The 15,843-nt window shown below is 39.3% G+C and overlaps 1 protein-coding gene across 1 annotated transcript in view; it reads left to right on the forward strand.

Annotated features, from left to right (window-relative positions):
- GARS (glycyl-tRNA synthetase) overlaps nucleotides 1–15,843 on the forward strand; it is a 72,130-nt gene that overhangs the window by 42,343 nt on the left and 13,944 nt on the right. The window contains exons 9-10 of the mRNA XM_018047109.1: nucleotides 9,892–10,054; nucleotides 11,490–11,654. Of these exons, the coding sequence (XP_017902598.1) occupies nucleotides 9,892–10,054; nucleotides 11,490–11,654 (328 nt within the window). The remainder of the gene's footprint in view (nucleotides 1–9,891; nucleotides 10,055–11,489; nucleotides 11,655–15,843) is intronic.

Raw genomic sequence — 15,843 nt, forward strand, 5'->3', positions numbered from 1 at the left:
AGGACAGAAATGGTATGAACCTAACAGAAAGCAGAAGATATTAAGAAGAGGTGGCAAGAATGCACGGAAGAACTGTACACAAAAGATCTTCATGACCCAGATAACCACGAAGGTGTGACCGCCTCAGCTAGAGCCAGACGTCCTGGAATGCGAAGTCAAGTGGGTCTTAGGAGGCATCACTACGAACAGAGCTAGTGGAGGTGATGGAATTTCAGTTGAAGTATTTCATATCCTAAAAGATGATGCTGTGAAAGTGCTGCAGCAAATTTGGAAAACTCAGCAGTGGCCATAGGACTGGAAAAGGTCAGTTTTCATTCCTAATCTCAAAGAAAGGCAATACCAAAGAATGCTCAAACTACTGCACAACTGCACTCATCTCACACACTAGTAAAGTAATGCTTAAAATTCTTCAAGCCAGGCTTCAACAATATGTGAACCATGAACTTCCAGATGTTCAAGCTGGATTTAGAAAAGGCAGAGGAACCAGAGATCAAATATCCAACATCTGTTGGATCATCGAAAAAGCAAGCGAGTTCCAGGAAAACATCTGCTTTATTGATTATGCCAAAGCCTTTGATTGTGTGGACCACAACAAACTCTGGAAAATTACAAGAGGTGGGAATACCTGACCACCTGACCTGCCTCCTGAGAAATCTGTATGCAGGTCAAGAAGCACAGTTACAACTGAACATGGAACAACAGACTGGTTGCAAATCAGGAAAGGAGTACATGAAGGCTATATATTGTCACCCCTGCTTATTTAACTTATATGCAGAGTACATCATGCCAAATGCTGGGCTGGATGAAGCACAAACTGGAATCAGGATTGCCAAGAGAAATATCAATAACCTCAGACATGCAGATGACACGACCCTTATGGCAGAAAGTGAAGAAGAACTAAAGAGCCTCTTGATGAAAGTGAAAGAGGAGAGTGAAAAAGTTGGCTTAAAACTCAACATTCAGAAAAAAAAATCATGGCACCTGGTCCCATCACTTTATGGCAAATAGATGGGGAAAGAGTGGAAACAGTGACAGACTTTGTTTTCTTGGGCTCCAAAATCACTGCAGATGGTGATTGCAGCTATGAAATTAAAAGATGCTTGTTCCTTGGAAGAAAAGCTATGATCAACCTAGGCAGCATATTAAAAGGCAGAGACATTACTTTGGCCAACAAAGATCCATCTAGTCAAAGCTATGGTTTTTCCAGTAGTCATGTATGGATGTGGGAGTTGGACTATAAAGAAAGCTGAGTGCCAAAGAATTGATGCTTTTGAACTGTATTGTTGGAGAAGACTCTTGAGAGTCCCTTGGACTGCAAGGAAATCCAGCCAGTCAATCATAGTCATGAATATTCAGTGGAATGTTGGAATCCAGTCATGAATATTCATTGGAAGGACTCATGGTGAAGCTGAAACTCCCAATACTTTGGCCACCTGATGCAAAGAACTGACTCACTAGAAAAGACCCTGACTCTGGGAAAGATTGAAGGCGGGAGGAGAAGGGCATGACAGAGGATGAGATGGCTGGATGGCAACATTGACTTGATGGACATGAGTTTGAGTAAGCTCCCGGAGTTGGTGATTTACAGGGAAGCCTGGTGTGCTGCAGTCCATGGGGTTGCAAAGAGTCGGACATGACTGAGCAACTAAACTGAGGACTCCCTGACACTGCTTTCCTCTGATGGAAATTACTGGACACTTCTCCACTGTTGCCTTGATTTTTTTAAACCTGCTGATTTTCCTCTGCAATGTCTGGCTTTCCCAACATTAGCTGAGAAATTTTCTCCTTTGTCATTTAAATTGAAAAAGTTCTTAATCTGGCTGTTGACTCATCTGCCAATTTATTTTGGGCCATATGAAGTATATTCTGTTCCCTTTTTGAAACTCATTTCTTCCACGTTGTTGCTTATGGCTTAGAAAATGAATTCTTATACTTTAATACTGTTAGGGCCACACCCTCATTTCTCATTTCTTTCCTTTCTGAAAGACATGACCCTTAGTAGAAAGAAGACATGAAAAGAACCCCAGATTACACCTAAATTATTCTCTTTCACATTCAGAATTGTAGATTTATTAGGGATTTTGTATGTATGTGTCTTTGATCTTAACAGCTTCGTTCATTTCCAAATAAATTGTCAGAAACAGGAAGTAGTTAGTTGTTTCGTTAAGTCCTAATTTATAGTTTGAGCACTGACTTTCTGTTTCATCAGGTATATGTTCCAGGAGAACAGTTTTGGATTTTGATTTTGATTGCCATATCATATATATCTGTGATATCTCATACACACACACACACAGTCGACCCTTGAACAACATGGTTTGAACTTTGCGAGTCCACTTACACTGTGATGAGTTTCAGTAGTAAACTCTATAGTACTACACAGTTTTTAGGTGGTTGAATCTGCAGATACAGAATAACTGTGGATAGACAGGGCTGGCTGTAGGTTACACGTATTGTTCAAGGGTCGGTTCTGTATTCTTGTCAATTTAATCTTCAGTGAAGTGTTAGAAACCCATGGAAGTGGCCTGATGCTGAAATGGCTCCAAAGGATTTCCTGGGCAGAGGCCCATCTGTTGCTTCAGCATATAATAGCATTTTTTGCATCTGTTAATGCTTGTGATTCCTTCTCAGCTTGATGAAGCATGATATTAATAGTTTATCTAAAAGGCATTGATTCACCCTCTGTGGCTAAGAAACGAGGCCAGAATCTGTTCTCCCCATTTTGCAGATAAGCAAACAGGCTCAGAGAGGTTAGGAAGGAACTTGATCCTGAATCACACAACCCATCTGTGGTGGAGTTGGGCAATTTACCCAGGATTTTCTGATCCCGAATGGCCATAAATCATTAGTTGATTTATCTAATTATTTTTATTAGACATTTTTTTAAATTATTTTTTTATTAGACATTTTTTAAGTTTAAATATTCTTTACTATTAGATGGTTTGTCATCGTCATTCGAGGTTCTTGAATGGGAGATCCTATATCATTTTAGAGGGTTTGGCATTGATCATCAGTGTATAGGATGTGCAGTGCACTGGGAAATGCGGAAGTGGATAAGACACAGCTTCTGCCTTCAAGCTTCTCCCATGGTATCTAATGGGAGAGGAAAGTTACATGCACATTTAATTAATAGACAGGGAAGCGCACCTGACTCTTAAGTATACAGAATAGTAAAATTCATTGTGTAGACTTATCTGCATGATTCTTGCCAACCAGTAGCTATTATAATTGAACAAGAGATATTTTGCCCTATCTTTCATTGTGAAATGGTACACGTGTGAATTTTAGGTCGGTCCTACAAAGACACTCCATGTCTCTGTTGGTGAATGTAAGCTATGTAAATTGGCTATGGTTTTAATATAGACATCTTGAAGATTAGGTTAATGTGATATTTTTTATTTTGGGTGAATTTTAATGGTGGGTGGGGTTTTATATATAATATTTTATTGGTATGCCTTGTTTTTTCTCAGTCTCTTACACTAATCATTTTCTTGATGTATTCTTCAGCTCGATAACTATGGACAGCAAGAACTTGCAGATCTTTTTGTAAACTATAATGTAAAATCTCCCACTACTGGAAATGATCTTTCCCCTCCAGTGCCTTTTAACTTAATGTTTAAGACCTTCATTGGGCCTGGAGGAAACATGCCTGGGTATGTATCACTTATTGTTTATGTAGTTTGTTATAACTACTTGTAATAAAAGGTAAACATTAGTAGCAACCATGAAGGAAAATGTTTGAAAAATGATTTGTACGAAGTACACACAAATATATTAAGGAGAAATAATGATAGATATATTCTAAAATTTTATTTCTTCTAATTCTTTCTGAGTATAATTTTTTTTATTATATATTGTCATTTGGGGGAGGGCATAAATACAGAAGTCTGTAATCATCACTTCTTATAGTTATTCCTGCATAGGGCAGGAGAGAGAGTTGAAGAATGATTTTGAAGGATATTGAACCCATTGTTGCGGGAGACTTTAGAAACCATTTAGTGTAGATCACACTGCCCACTGGAACTTTCTGCAGTGTTGGAAATAGTCTATAAGCTGTTGCTGTCCAATATGGTAGCCACTAGCCACTGCCATGTGGCTGTTGAGCATTTGAAATGGGGCTAGTGCTTCTGGGGAACGGAATTTCTAAACTTATTTATTTATTTTTTGGCCATGCCACATGGCATGTGGGATCTTAGTTCCCCGACCAGCAATGGAACCTGTGGCCCCTGTGCTGGAAACAGATCTTAATCGCTAGACATGTGACTAGTGGCCTACCCTGTTGGACCGGATACATTTAGCTTGTTGATTCATTAAAAGGTGGTTTTTGCAGATAGAGTAGAAAACCTGTAACAGTTTGCAGTATGATCCAGAATTTATATGTTCAGATTCTTTGTTCATTGTTAGCAAAGTTAGTCAAAGTATTCCATTTCATAGCCTCAGATATTTTTCTCATGGTCTCATTTTAGGGTAAGACAGGATAGGTTTTGCTAGATAAAACTAGATCATGCTTCCTGGAGTAGCGAGTGAAGAATAACAAACACGAATTGTGACCGTGTATTATTGGAGTAAGACAGTGGGCTGGTTTAGGATATTTTGTGGAAAGAGGCAAAGGATGAGCCTTTCATTTTGTTAATACAGAGAGTCATAAAATGGGCCATGACCTGTGACCTGCCTTCCCACTGCTGTGAATTTATCTAAGGAAAGAATTCAAAAGGAAAGGAAGGTATACTTATCAAGAGTATATTAATTAATGATAGAAGATAGTGGAACAAAACAGCAAAAATGTTGTTCAGTAAAGTTCTTGGGGAAAAAATGAAAAACAGCTAATTTTAATATGTCTTTAACTATTCCTACTTTAAAAGAGGATTTTAAAAGATAATTCAAGATAACCTGTGCTCTGAAAGTGGTTTATAACATCTAATTCTTGCTCTATGTCTTTAAGCAGTAACATAATGGGATTTTATTATGGATGTGAAAACAAATGTGACTACTTTGCCAAAAAAAAAAAAAAATAGAGTATATAAATTGAAAGTAAAAATAACCTATTCATCCAGTAATTTGAGGACTGCTAAATAAATGATAGTAGTTTATTTTAGTAGAATACTCTGCAACTGTTAATAAGAAAATTTTACTGTTTTTTTATAAAATGGAAAAGCATAAAAGAAAGAATTAATAATTTAGTACATTCTACTTAATAAATATGCATAGTAACTGTAACTATGCTTATATTTGGATAAAAACCAAAAAATAAAAAGAATTGATATATTAGAGTGAGAAGACGGTAAAATTTTATTTTTTGTTTAAAAATTTTTTTCCATAAAACGTTTCTTTTGAAGTAAGTTCTTGAGAGTGCTTTCTTGTGTGATATTTTGCACAGAATATTTTCTGTGAAATTGAAAAGAAAACAATGGCTATAATGGTATATTTGAGTGACTATGTCTTTTTAAAATGTGGAGAAAATCAGAAGCAGCCTTGGGCTGAAAATACAAAATACCACAAAGATTTGATCATTCTGGATTTCCCTATTTCTTTGTGTCTCTGGGTACAAAGAAGAAAATTATATGGAAAGCCTTGAAAATTGCCTGCTGTGATGTAATGGTTTTGTTGAGTGAGTTCTGATGTTAATTGTCAGCCTGTACTGGCTTCTTTTTATTAATAGTTCCACGGTTATGCTTTGATGTGGGTTAACAGCAGAGGGATGCTTAACTTTATTTTTAAAAGGATCTAAAACTGTCATCTGCCTCCAAAGTAAGTGATTAATCAGGAGAATATCTGAAGTTTTAGAGACATCATGAGAGAAGTCATCTTTGATTCACTGGAGTGATGAAATAAAATGACATTTCTAACTGGTATTTCCATACCAATCACCTGATACCTTCTCTGTTACCTGTGTGAGAATGTTTGCTACTGAGGAAAATATCTATTTCTAAAACATTTTTAGGGCCCATACAGCTTTGTGTGAATAGTATATTTAGGACTTTTAGGATATGTATTTAGAATTTCAGATTTATTGGAAAACATGATTTCTTCCTTTGTAACAGACTGGTTTGTTTAAATTTATAGATATTTGAGACCAGAAACTGCACAGGGGATTTTCCTGAATTTCAAACGGCTTTTGGAATTCAACCAAGGAAAGTTGCCTTTTGCTGCTGCCCAGATTGGAAATTCTTTCAGAAATGAGATCTCCCCTCGATCTGGACTGATCAGAGTCAGGTACCACCCATGGTGTTCTGCTGGTGAAATTAGTGAGTGACTTTTGCATTGAAGTGGAAACAAAGGCTTGCTGATTTGAAACAGCTTTCTTCTTGCTTACCCTCATTTTTAAACTTATTTCTTTTTGGTTGCACTGGGTCTTCGTTGCTGCTCACGGGCTTTCTCTAGTTGCCGCAAGCATGGACTGCTCTTTGTTGCGGTGCACAGACTTCTCACTGGGGCGGCTTCTCCTGTGGCAGAGCGCTGGCTCTAGGGCGCATGCTCAGTAGTTGTAGTGCCCAGGCTTAGTTGTTGCCCGCCGCTTGGCATCTTCCCTGACCAGGGCTCAAACCTGTGTCCACTGCATTGGCAGGCAGATTCTTATCCACTGTACCACCAGGGAAGTCCTTTCTTACATGATCATATCTTTATTTTTATCCTCCAAAAAAGTTTGTTTCATGTTTGTTACCTTCAGTTGTAGTCTCTGGGATGATGGGCGGTTTGGAGTGACTGTGTGGTTTGAAGGGAAGGGGTGAATAGCTGACGTTTCACATCTGCTCCAAAATGATCTTTTCCCCTTGTTCATGTTCTGTTTTGAGGATGGCAAGATCTTGATTGTCAACGTAGGCATTTCCTGGAAGTGGTGGTGGAGATGAGAGTAGGGTGATTTAGAAGGAGGTGAGGGTTATGGCAGGAGGGCCATCCTAGGCATCCAGGGCAGACAGTGTTGCCGGTGTTGGGGTGAGGGTGTTTCAGTAGCCAGCTGGTATTCCTCCACATATTTGGGGCACCTTTATGACAGAAAGTCCAGCTAGCAAGCCTGCTTCTGTCTGCTCTAGTTCAGACAGTCTCTTGTCCCTATTCTAATAACCTCCCTTTGTCAGATGTATCCAGGAATGTGCAGGAAGGCGTCTTGGCCCTGCTGAGTTATGTTTTTCTCATTATGAGTTAGCTATTTATGACTTAGGTTTTTTGCAATTTCTGTACATTTTCTTAGTGATATTTTAAGGTAATAAATTTCATATAAAATGGGCTGTGTTGGTAAACTTCACTTTCTTTTTCTTAGACTCCAGAGTATTTTCCACAGCCCCAGCAGCCCACCCACTTCCTTTGTTCTCTTCTTGTCATGCTGTGCTTAGTCTCCCAGTCGTGTCCGACTCTTTGTGACCCCATGGAGTGTAGCCCGCCAGGCTCCTCTGTCCGTGGGGATTCTCCAGGCAAGAATACTGGAGTGGGTTGCCATGCCCTCCTCTAAGGGATCTTCCTAACCCAGGAATCGAACTGGGATCTCCTGCATCGCAAGCAGATTCTTTACCAACTGAACTATGGATCTTACTTGCTGAAATTACAAGCATCAGGCATCGCATATCCCTCCTATAACTATCAGAGCATGCAAAGCCCCTGCCTAATCTTATGAGTCCTGGTGACACCCTCTGAGGAGATGCTCCTATGTTCTCACCAGACTTTATCTTCAGGCCTGTAGTCCCTTCAGCTGAATGGTCTAGGAAAGGGAGAGTTCACGAGGAAGGAGCTTGTACAACTTAGAGAAGTGGAATGGGGAGGACCTGCTGAGCCTTGCTGCAAAATGAAAAATAGTGCTAAATTTTAACTGGGTATTATAACATTGACAAACTTGTCAGACTTGAATTTGTCTTATTTCTCAGTCTCTGGGTTTCTCCATGTCTTTTTTCCTTTTGCTTTTGGAAAAGAAAATGTCTGCAAGCGTGCTTTCAGAATAGCTGTCTGAGACTGAGCTTGTCTAAAGCCAGTGTTTTGGAGAGGGTTTACATCAAAGAGAGTAACCATTGAGTGATTATAAAGGACCATGAATTAAGGCAAAACTTGGGGCCTGTGGAATAAAAAGTGATAAGCAGGGAAAGCAGTTTAGAACAGAGAAACGGTCCCAGGAGTTTATGGGGGAAAGTCCACTGGGGCTTCCTGCCATTTTATTTCCTGGTCTTCTGGATTTTGGTTGATTTTGTCATGTGCCTCTGCAGAATCCTGGTGGAAATCCATTCATCCTTCACAAGTCAGTATCTCCATGGTTTTTATTCCATGGTAGGGCTAGGACGGAGAAGGCAATGGCACCCCGCTCCAGTATTCTTGCCTGGAGAATCCCAGGGATGGGGGAGCCTGGTGGGCTGCCGTCTATGGGGTCGCACAAGAGTTGGACACAACTGAAGTGACTTAGCAGCAGCCACAGCAGCAGGGCTAGGACTTGTTTAATGTTTCAGCTTCTTCTTGACTTAGAGTTGGCAGGTGGTAAGTCTTTGTATAGCTGTGATCCCTTTCGTTTAGGTGGGGAGTATCAGTTGTCCATATGAAATTTTTTAAAATTAAATTTCATTTTGATTGTCTGGCTCTGTCTTCTAGTCTGATGACTATTTTGTCTCCACAGTTCAGGTAGAGTCTCTGAACTCAAAGACGAGAGACAGCTGATACAGTCAGTGCTTGTGATGATCTCCGTCTCCTGTCTGTGAGCTTGGATTAATTGACAGGACTTTGGCAGCTGATTATCTGGGGATTCTGGGCAGGGTCTTTATTTTGATCTGCCCTTCATTTTAGGTGTTCTCTTGCTGTCGTCCTGGTTGGAAGCTTTGTGAGGACAGACATCAAGCTTCTCTTGTCTGTCTCTCATTGCTATGCTTGCAGAAGATGTTTGATAGCTTTTGAAAGGCAATTAAGATATAGGTGCTGCTGGACTGAACAAGAGATGACATTAAAAAGTAAAAGTAAAAAAAAAAAATCAAAGCTCTTTTGCAGTGCATTTCATGTATTTTTAGGACCCATTTAAGCAATTTTTCGTTACTTCTAAAACATCTGAGATAATCATGGAAGTGCCCTAGTAAATTATGTATGTGTGTTTTAAAAGAAGAGAGATTTGATTTTGACTCATAAAATTAACTTAAAACATTCCCCCCCCCCCCAATAGCTACTAAATTGCCATTCAGGGAAATCTTTTTGGGAAACCATTACTATGTGCATATTTATCTCATCATTATGCAGTTCGTTTGATGTTAGCTTGTTCAATTCATGCTTTACGTCCTCTGCCTTGAATAACACATCATTTAGGAAGCTGTTACTCTAAAGACACCAACTGTATGGTGCCATCATCAGTCATTTACTTGTTCAGAGCAATAAAAAGGAAGAAATCAGACTGTTATAAAAGCTAAATTCACTTTTAATTGCCATTCTTTGAGAAGTAAATATCAGGCACTTCATTTAGTGTGCATTAGTAAAGACTTGACAGTGCTTTAAGGAAAATGGTTTTATTTGGAAAGCACTATTCAGTAACTCATTTTTTGTGTGTGTCTGACATTTGCTCAGATTCTCTTAAATTTTATTTTTTAAAGATTGTTTTTTGATGTGGACCATTTTTAAAGCCTTTATTGAATTTGTTATATTATTGTTTCAGTTTTATGTTCTGGTTTTTCGGCCAGGAGGCATGTGGGATCAAGATCAAGATCACTCCCAACCAGGGAGTGAACCCACATCCCTGCATTGAAAAGCAAAGTCTTAACCATGGGATCACCAGGGAAGTTCCTGGGTTTTCCTAATTTAGAAAAAACTGTTATCAATCTGTTCTTTAACAACTATTTTCCATATCATTCTGTGTTATTGTAAAATGAAGTTTAAAATAAGGGCTTTGTTCATTTTTTTTAAGTGTGCCACTTTTATCCTTTGTATTTTTGCTTTCAGAGAATTCACAATGGCAGAAATTGAGCATTTTGTAGATCCCAGTGAGAAAGACCATCCCAAGTTCCAGAATGTGGCAGACATTTACCTTTATTTGTATTCAGCGAAAGCCCAGGTCAGCGGACAGTCTGCTCGGAAAATGCGCCTGGGAGATGCTGTTGAGCAGGTAAGATTCCATAGATAACTTAATTTAGAGCATACTTCTTCCTGGAGTTCAGCACTTAGCAGATTCTGTGTACTGGATGATAAAATGTTTTGACAGTCACTTTATTTTGATGTAGTATGTGGTTTTTTTTTTTTTTTACAGTATTTATTACACACTGTTTTTATAGTGGGAGGGAATTACCTGAATATGCCAATGTGTGGGCCATTGGGACTAACATGAAAAAAATTTAGTAGGGCATGTGGAAAAACTTTGTTGGTTTGAGTTGTACCGCATCAGTTTTTTTTTTTTTTTTGGCCACACTCGTCTTCATTGCTACATGCAGACTTTCTCTAGTTGCGGTGTGGGCTTCTCATTGTGGTGGCTTCTCGAGCTGTGGAGCACGAGCTCTAGGCTCTTAGGCTTGTGTAGTTGTGGTGTGTGGGCTCAGTAGTTGCAGCTTGCAGACTGTAGGGCTCAGACTCAGTAGTTGTGGCACACCAGCTTAGTTGCCCCACAATAGCTGGAGTCTTCCCAGCCTAAGGATCGAATGCGTGTCCCCTGCATTGGCAGGCAGATTCTAACCACTGGACTACCAGGGAAGTCCCCCATCAATCTGACTTTTAACAATATGGACTGCTTTGGGGGAGACATTTTGACTCACAGGAAGCAAGCCCTTTATTTTAAACTCCTTTGTATTACCCGTAACAATTGGGATAAGGGCTTGCATATAATAGAATTTCTCTATGATTATTTGCCTAGAGAAATGAGTGAGTAAAAACTTGGTAACAGTAGTTGCTGCCTAATAATGGAATGAATTGCCCTGGGAACAGTGAGCTTCCTGTCTGAAAAATTCAGGTGGAGGCTGAGTGATAATTTGTCAGCCATTTTGCAGAGAAGAACCCTGCAGGTGGGAGGAGATGGGGCTAGACGATTTCTAAAACCCTTCTGTACTAAAGTTGTAAGGGGATTTATACTATATGGGGTTCACAAATTTTAGTGGATAAGAATACATTAAAGTCCTCTCAGCATGTCTTATGACTTTTGTTAATTCAGAAGGAATATATGCCATTCCTTAGGGTCATTACTGTGAATGTCATTTTTAGTACTGTAGATTTAGAAGGTATGAGGTAATAGGCTGAATTTTTGCTGACCCAGCGAGTATGGTGGAAAGATTTTGAATGACATCATTCATTATTATCTGCTTGTTAATCTTGACAGGTAAACTTTTGAAAATAGCCCTAATCACATTTTTGGGTGTTTCAGATCATTCTGAAAGCTGTATACATTAGCTTGCTTTGTGTTTCAAAGATTTTTCAGTAGATGATAAATGACTCAATGGAAAATGGCACCTTGGCCTTCAGAAGCCTTAATGTTTGTGATTTTTTAAAATTCCTCTGTGCTTGTTTGCATGTTGCTTGCCTACTTATCTATGAGTTTGTTTATTCATTTATTTTAGGGTGTGATTAACAACTCGGTGTTGGGCTATTTCATTGGCCGCATCTACCTCTACCTCGTGAAGGTTGGAGTCTCTCCGGAGAAGCTCCGCTTCCGGCAGCACATGGAGAATGAGATGGCCCATTATGCCTGTGACTGTTGGGACGCTGAGTCCAAAACATCCTATGTGAGTAGAATGCAGTGGCTCTAACCATGCGATTTTCACGTTAACTTAGATGCATAGATGTCAAAGCTGCCTTTTATGTGCTTCTTGTCAGAGTGGAACAAAAAGGAAAGAGATCTCTTCCTGAGCAAAATGGAAAAAGTAGTTGCCCCTGTGTGCTCTCATAAGAGGGGGCTACCCTTATGTCCCAGGATCCCTTTGTAGATATGGATGGCTTTTACAGAGAGAGAGAAGGCTGGTGACAGTGTGTTCCTGGCATGTCCTTTGCTGGTGTGGGCAGTGTGATTGGTAACATGCCTGAACGCAACTAAGATGGAGTGGCCACCTTCCTGACCCCCGCAGCTACTGGAAGTGGTGGCCAGGCTGAGTAAAGAAGCCCATAGTGCTCTTCGTTTGGAGAGCTGTTTGGTAAATTTGGGGGATAGACTAGGAGATTCTGATCTCTTATTTACGAACTACCTTTTCTCAAATTCTGTGTATTTAATAATAATTCAGAGAAGACCTCCAGGTTACCTCTTCACTGTTCCTTCCCCCCCTCCACCCCCCAGACGTGAACATTAGTACTAAAGTCTAGGATTAAAAGGCATTTAGATATAGGAGGTGCTTTAGCATTGGTAGCAGTGGGAACAGGGCAGCAGCCACGAGAAGCGGGCCCCAGAGTCTTCTGCATTTCCTTTATTTGGTATTGGAGAGACTTGTCACCCATACAGAGACTTAACTCAGGGTCCTTGATTCTCACATGCCCTTGGTTTCTCTTAAAAAGTAAAAATTTAAAAGTGCCTTTCTTTGAGAAAATAGGTTCTTTTTATTTTAATTAAAAAAAATTTTTTTTAATGGTACTGAAACATCTCTTTGCAGAGCAGGAATAGAGCTGCACATGCAGAGGACAGACATGTGGGCACAGGGTAGGAAGGAGAGAGGAGCGTTAACGCATCTACACCACCGTGTGTGAAATAGACAGCTAGTGGGAAGCTGCTGCAGAGCACAAGGAGCTCAGCTGGGTGCTCTGTGATGTCCTAGAGGGCTGGGGCGAGGGCAGTGGGAGGGGGGCTCACAAGGGAGGGGATATGTATATACTGAGGGCTGATTCACATTGTTGTACAGTAGGAGCTAACACAGCGTTGTAAAGTAGTTATCCTCCAGTTAAAAAAAAAAAAAGTCATTTAAAAAATGGCAACCTTTTTTTGTAAAACGGAAAGTGAAAAATAATTCAAGTGTGTTATATAAAAAGTGAAACTTCCAACTGTGCTCCCCAAGAGTATTCCATGTCTGTTTTCTCAGTCAGGGCTCAACAAACATTTTCCGTAGTAAACACAGTAAGTGTTTTAGGCTTTGTGGATCTCTGTGGCTCTCTTCTGTTTTTTGTTTTTTTCTTTTTTTAACAACCCTTTAAAAACATAAAAACTATTCTTAGTTCCATGACCCTTGATTTGTCAACCCCTATTCAAAGTAATTTTATATGCTTTAAAAACATATATATAAGTGACAGATAGCCAATAAACACTTGAAAAGATGCTCAACATCGCTCATTATTAGAGAAATGCAAATCAAAACTATGAGGTATGGTAGAAACCAACACAAAATTATAAAGCAATTTCTCACTAATTAAAAAATAAAATGTTTTGAAAATATGCATGTGTATATGCATAATGATATATGCATATATCTGTAGTGACTATTATTGATATTGTTTTTAGCATATACCCTTAACTTTATTGAGTTAGGAAAGAATCTGTTAGGTTTTTCTTGTTATGTTAACTTCATTCACAAACTTACTTGACATATGTTTGCTTAAATGATAGTGGTAATTAGTTTTGGATTATAGGTGATCATTAGTTTCTTTATATGTACTAGATATTCTGAAATCTCTCTTTATTTTCAAGTTAAACCAATAAAGTGTTTTGTGTGAGAAGATTTCAAGCTAAACCAGACCCAGATTCTTGCTGTTTCCAATTTAGATTCTGAATCCTGCCTGAATGGCATTTCATTTGCTTGATCATTCGGTATTTGTAATTGCTAAGGGCTATATACCATTCTAAGTGTATCAGCCTATGTAATCCTCACAGTAATTCCATTCATTGGTTCTATTTCTCAGGAGACTGAAGCGCTGAGAAGTTAGTTGATTTGCCCAAGTCTCAGCAAGGGAGTGGTGGAGTGGGGATGTGAACCAGGGCTGTCTGACTCCAGGCCCCTGCCCTTAACCATGGTGCTACACTGATTTCATAAACCCTACTGCACTCCTGCTCATCCTTTCTGAGTGTCACTGTGAGCTGTGGCCAAACCCTCAAGGATGGGAAGTTAGAACATGTGGGTCTGAGAAGTCCTGAGGATGGAATATACAGCATGGTGACTATAGTTAATAGTACTGTATTGTGTATTTGAAAATTGCTTAGACAGTAGATTGTAAAAGATCCCATCACACACACAGACACGTGATTATAACTGTGTGTGGTGATGGATGTAACCTAGACTTATTGTGGTGATCATTTAGCAATATATACAAATAACAAATTGTTACATTATACACCTGAAACTAATATCATTGTGTATGTCAATTATATCTAAATTTAAAAGAATTAAAGAAAAAATTAAAAAGAAAATGTGGGCCTAGCTTTGAGATTAGGCCTCACATTTTGTGTAAGATCATAAGAAGACTGGACTCAGTTCAGTCGCTCGGTTGTGTCTGACTCTTTGCGACCCCATGAATTGCAGCACGCCAGGCCTCCCTGACCATCACCAACTCCCAGAGTTCACTCAGACTCATGTCCATCAAGTCAGTGATGCCATCCAACCATCTCATCCTCTGTCGTCCCCTTCTCCTCCCGCCCTCAATCTTTACCAGATTCAGGGTCTTTTCAAATGAGTCAGCTCTTCACATGAGGTGGCCAAAGGACTGGAGTTTCAGCTTTAGCATCAGTCCTTCCAATGAACACCCAGGACTGATCTCCTTTAGGATGGACTGGTTGGATCTCCTTGCAGTCCAAGGGACTCTCAAGAGTCTTCTCCAACACCTAACCAAAAGCTCTGAAGTAATAAACATTTAAGGAGAGGGGAAATGCTGTTAGAGACTTGAATATTTTCTTTTGTGTGCTTCATATTGTATTTTTTTTAATAAAAAAGTTACTGATACAGTTAATGCTCTAACCTTTTCTTCTCCCTCCTAAGGGGTCACCATGATTTCAAAATTGTTGTCTACCATTCTCAGGCATATTTTTGTAGTTTCACCGTTTAGTACATAAATATCTTCATCAATATCTTTAGTAAATGATAATGAGTAAGTATATGTTTAAGAACATAGATATACTAGTTGGCATCTTTAGTGACTCAGATGATCAAGTTACATGTTTTTAGCTTTTTTTTGTCCCCCTTAATTCCTGTTTTGTTGTTTTTATGTGCTGGGGTTTCTGTGCTTATATTAGTTTTATTTTTGCCTCTTTGTTTGAAACACCCCATGTGGTAATATGTGCTTGGAAAGCTTATTAGGTGTTATGGTTGAATTTTCCCAAACTCTGGATCAAAGGCAAAAATAAGTATTTATGAGAAGGACTAACTAGACATCTGCTGAACTAATAAGCCTTTTGCCTCTTTGGTTCTTACTCAAATAACAGGTTCTTAAGAGTCTTTGAAAACACTTTAGATTGTGCTTTTGAAAAGTGACTTGGGCAATAACAAGAAATGGAACCTGCCACTGCTGTGATAGTAATGCTGTTATTAAGTTTTATTCTGTGATCTAAACAGTACCTGTTCTTTACTGAGTTTTCTTTTGTTGGGTAGGAAACTGGATTGAGTACAGACGCCCACATTTGTGGCCAGCTGAGATGTGTGTTAGTACAGTCATCTGATGCCAAGTTTTGAGGGCAGTAGACACTTCGTACAAAGAGAATGCAGTCATCCCTCAGTGGCTGCTGGGGTGTTGTTCCAGGACCCCCACCGACACCAAAATCCTGGGATGCTCCAGTCTCTTACGTAAAAAGGCTTAGTATCTATGCAGACCCTATGCACATCCTCCCATACACTTTAAATTAGCTAGGTTACTTATGATACCAAACATACTGTAAATGCTTTGCAAATAGTTGCCAGGTTTGCAGCAAAGTTTAAGTTTTTGTAACTTTCTGAACATTTTTTTTTAAATACTTTCGATTCACAGTTGAATCTGCAGATGTAGAAGCCACAGATACAGAGGACTGGCTGT

This window comes from Capra hircus, chromosome 4, assembly GCF_001704415.2.
Source record: "Capra hircus breed San Clemente chromosome 4, ASM170441v1, whole genome shotgun sequence".
NCBI classification, from domain to species: Eukaryota; Metazoa; Chordata; class Mammalia; order Artiodactyla; family Bovidae; genus Capra; species Capra hircus.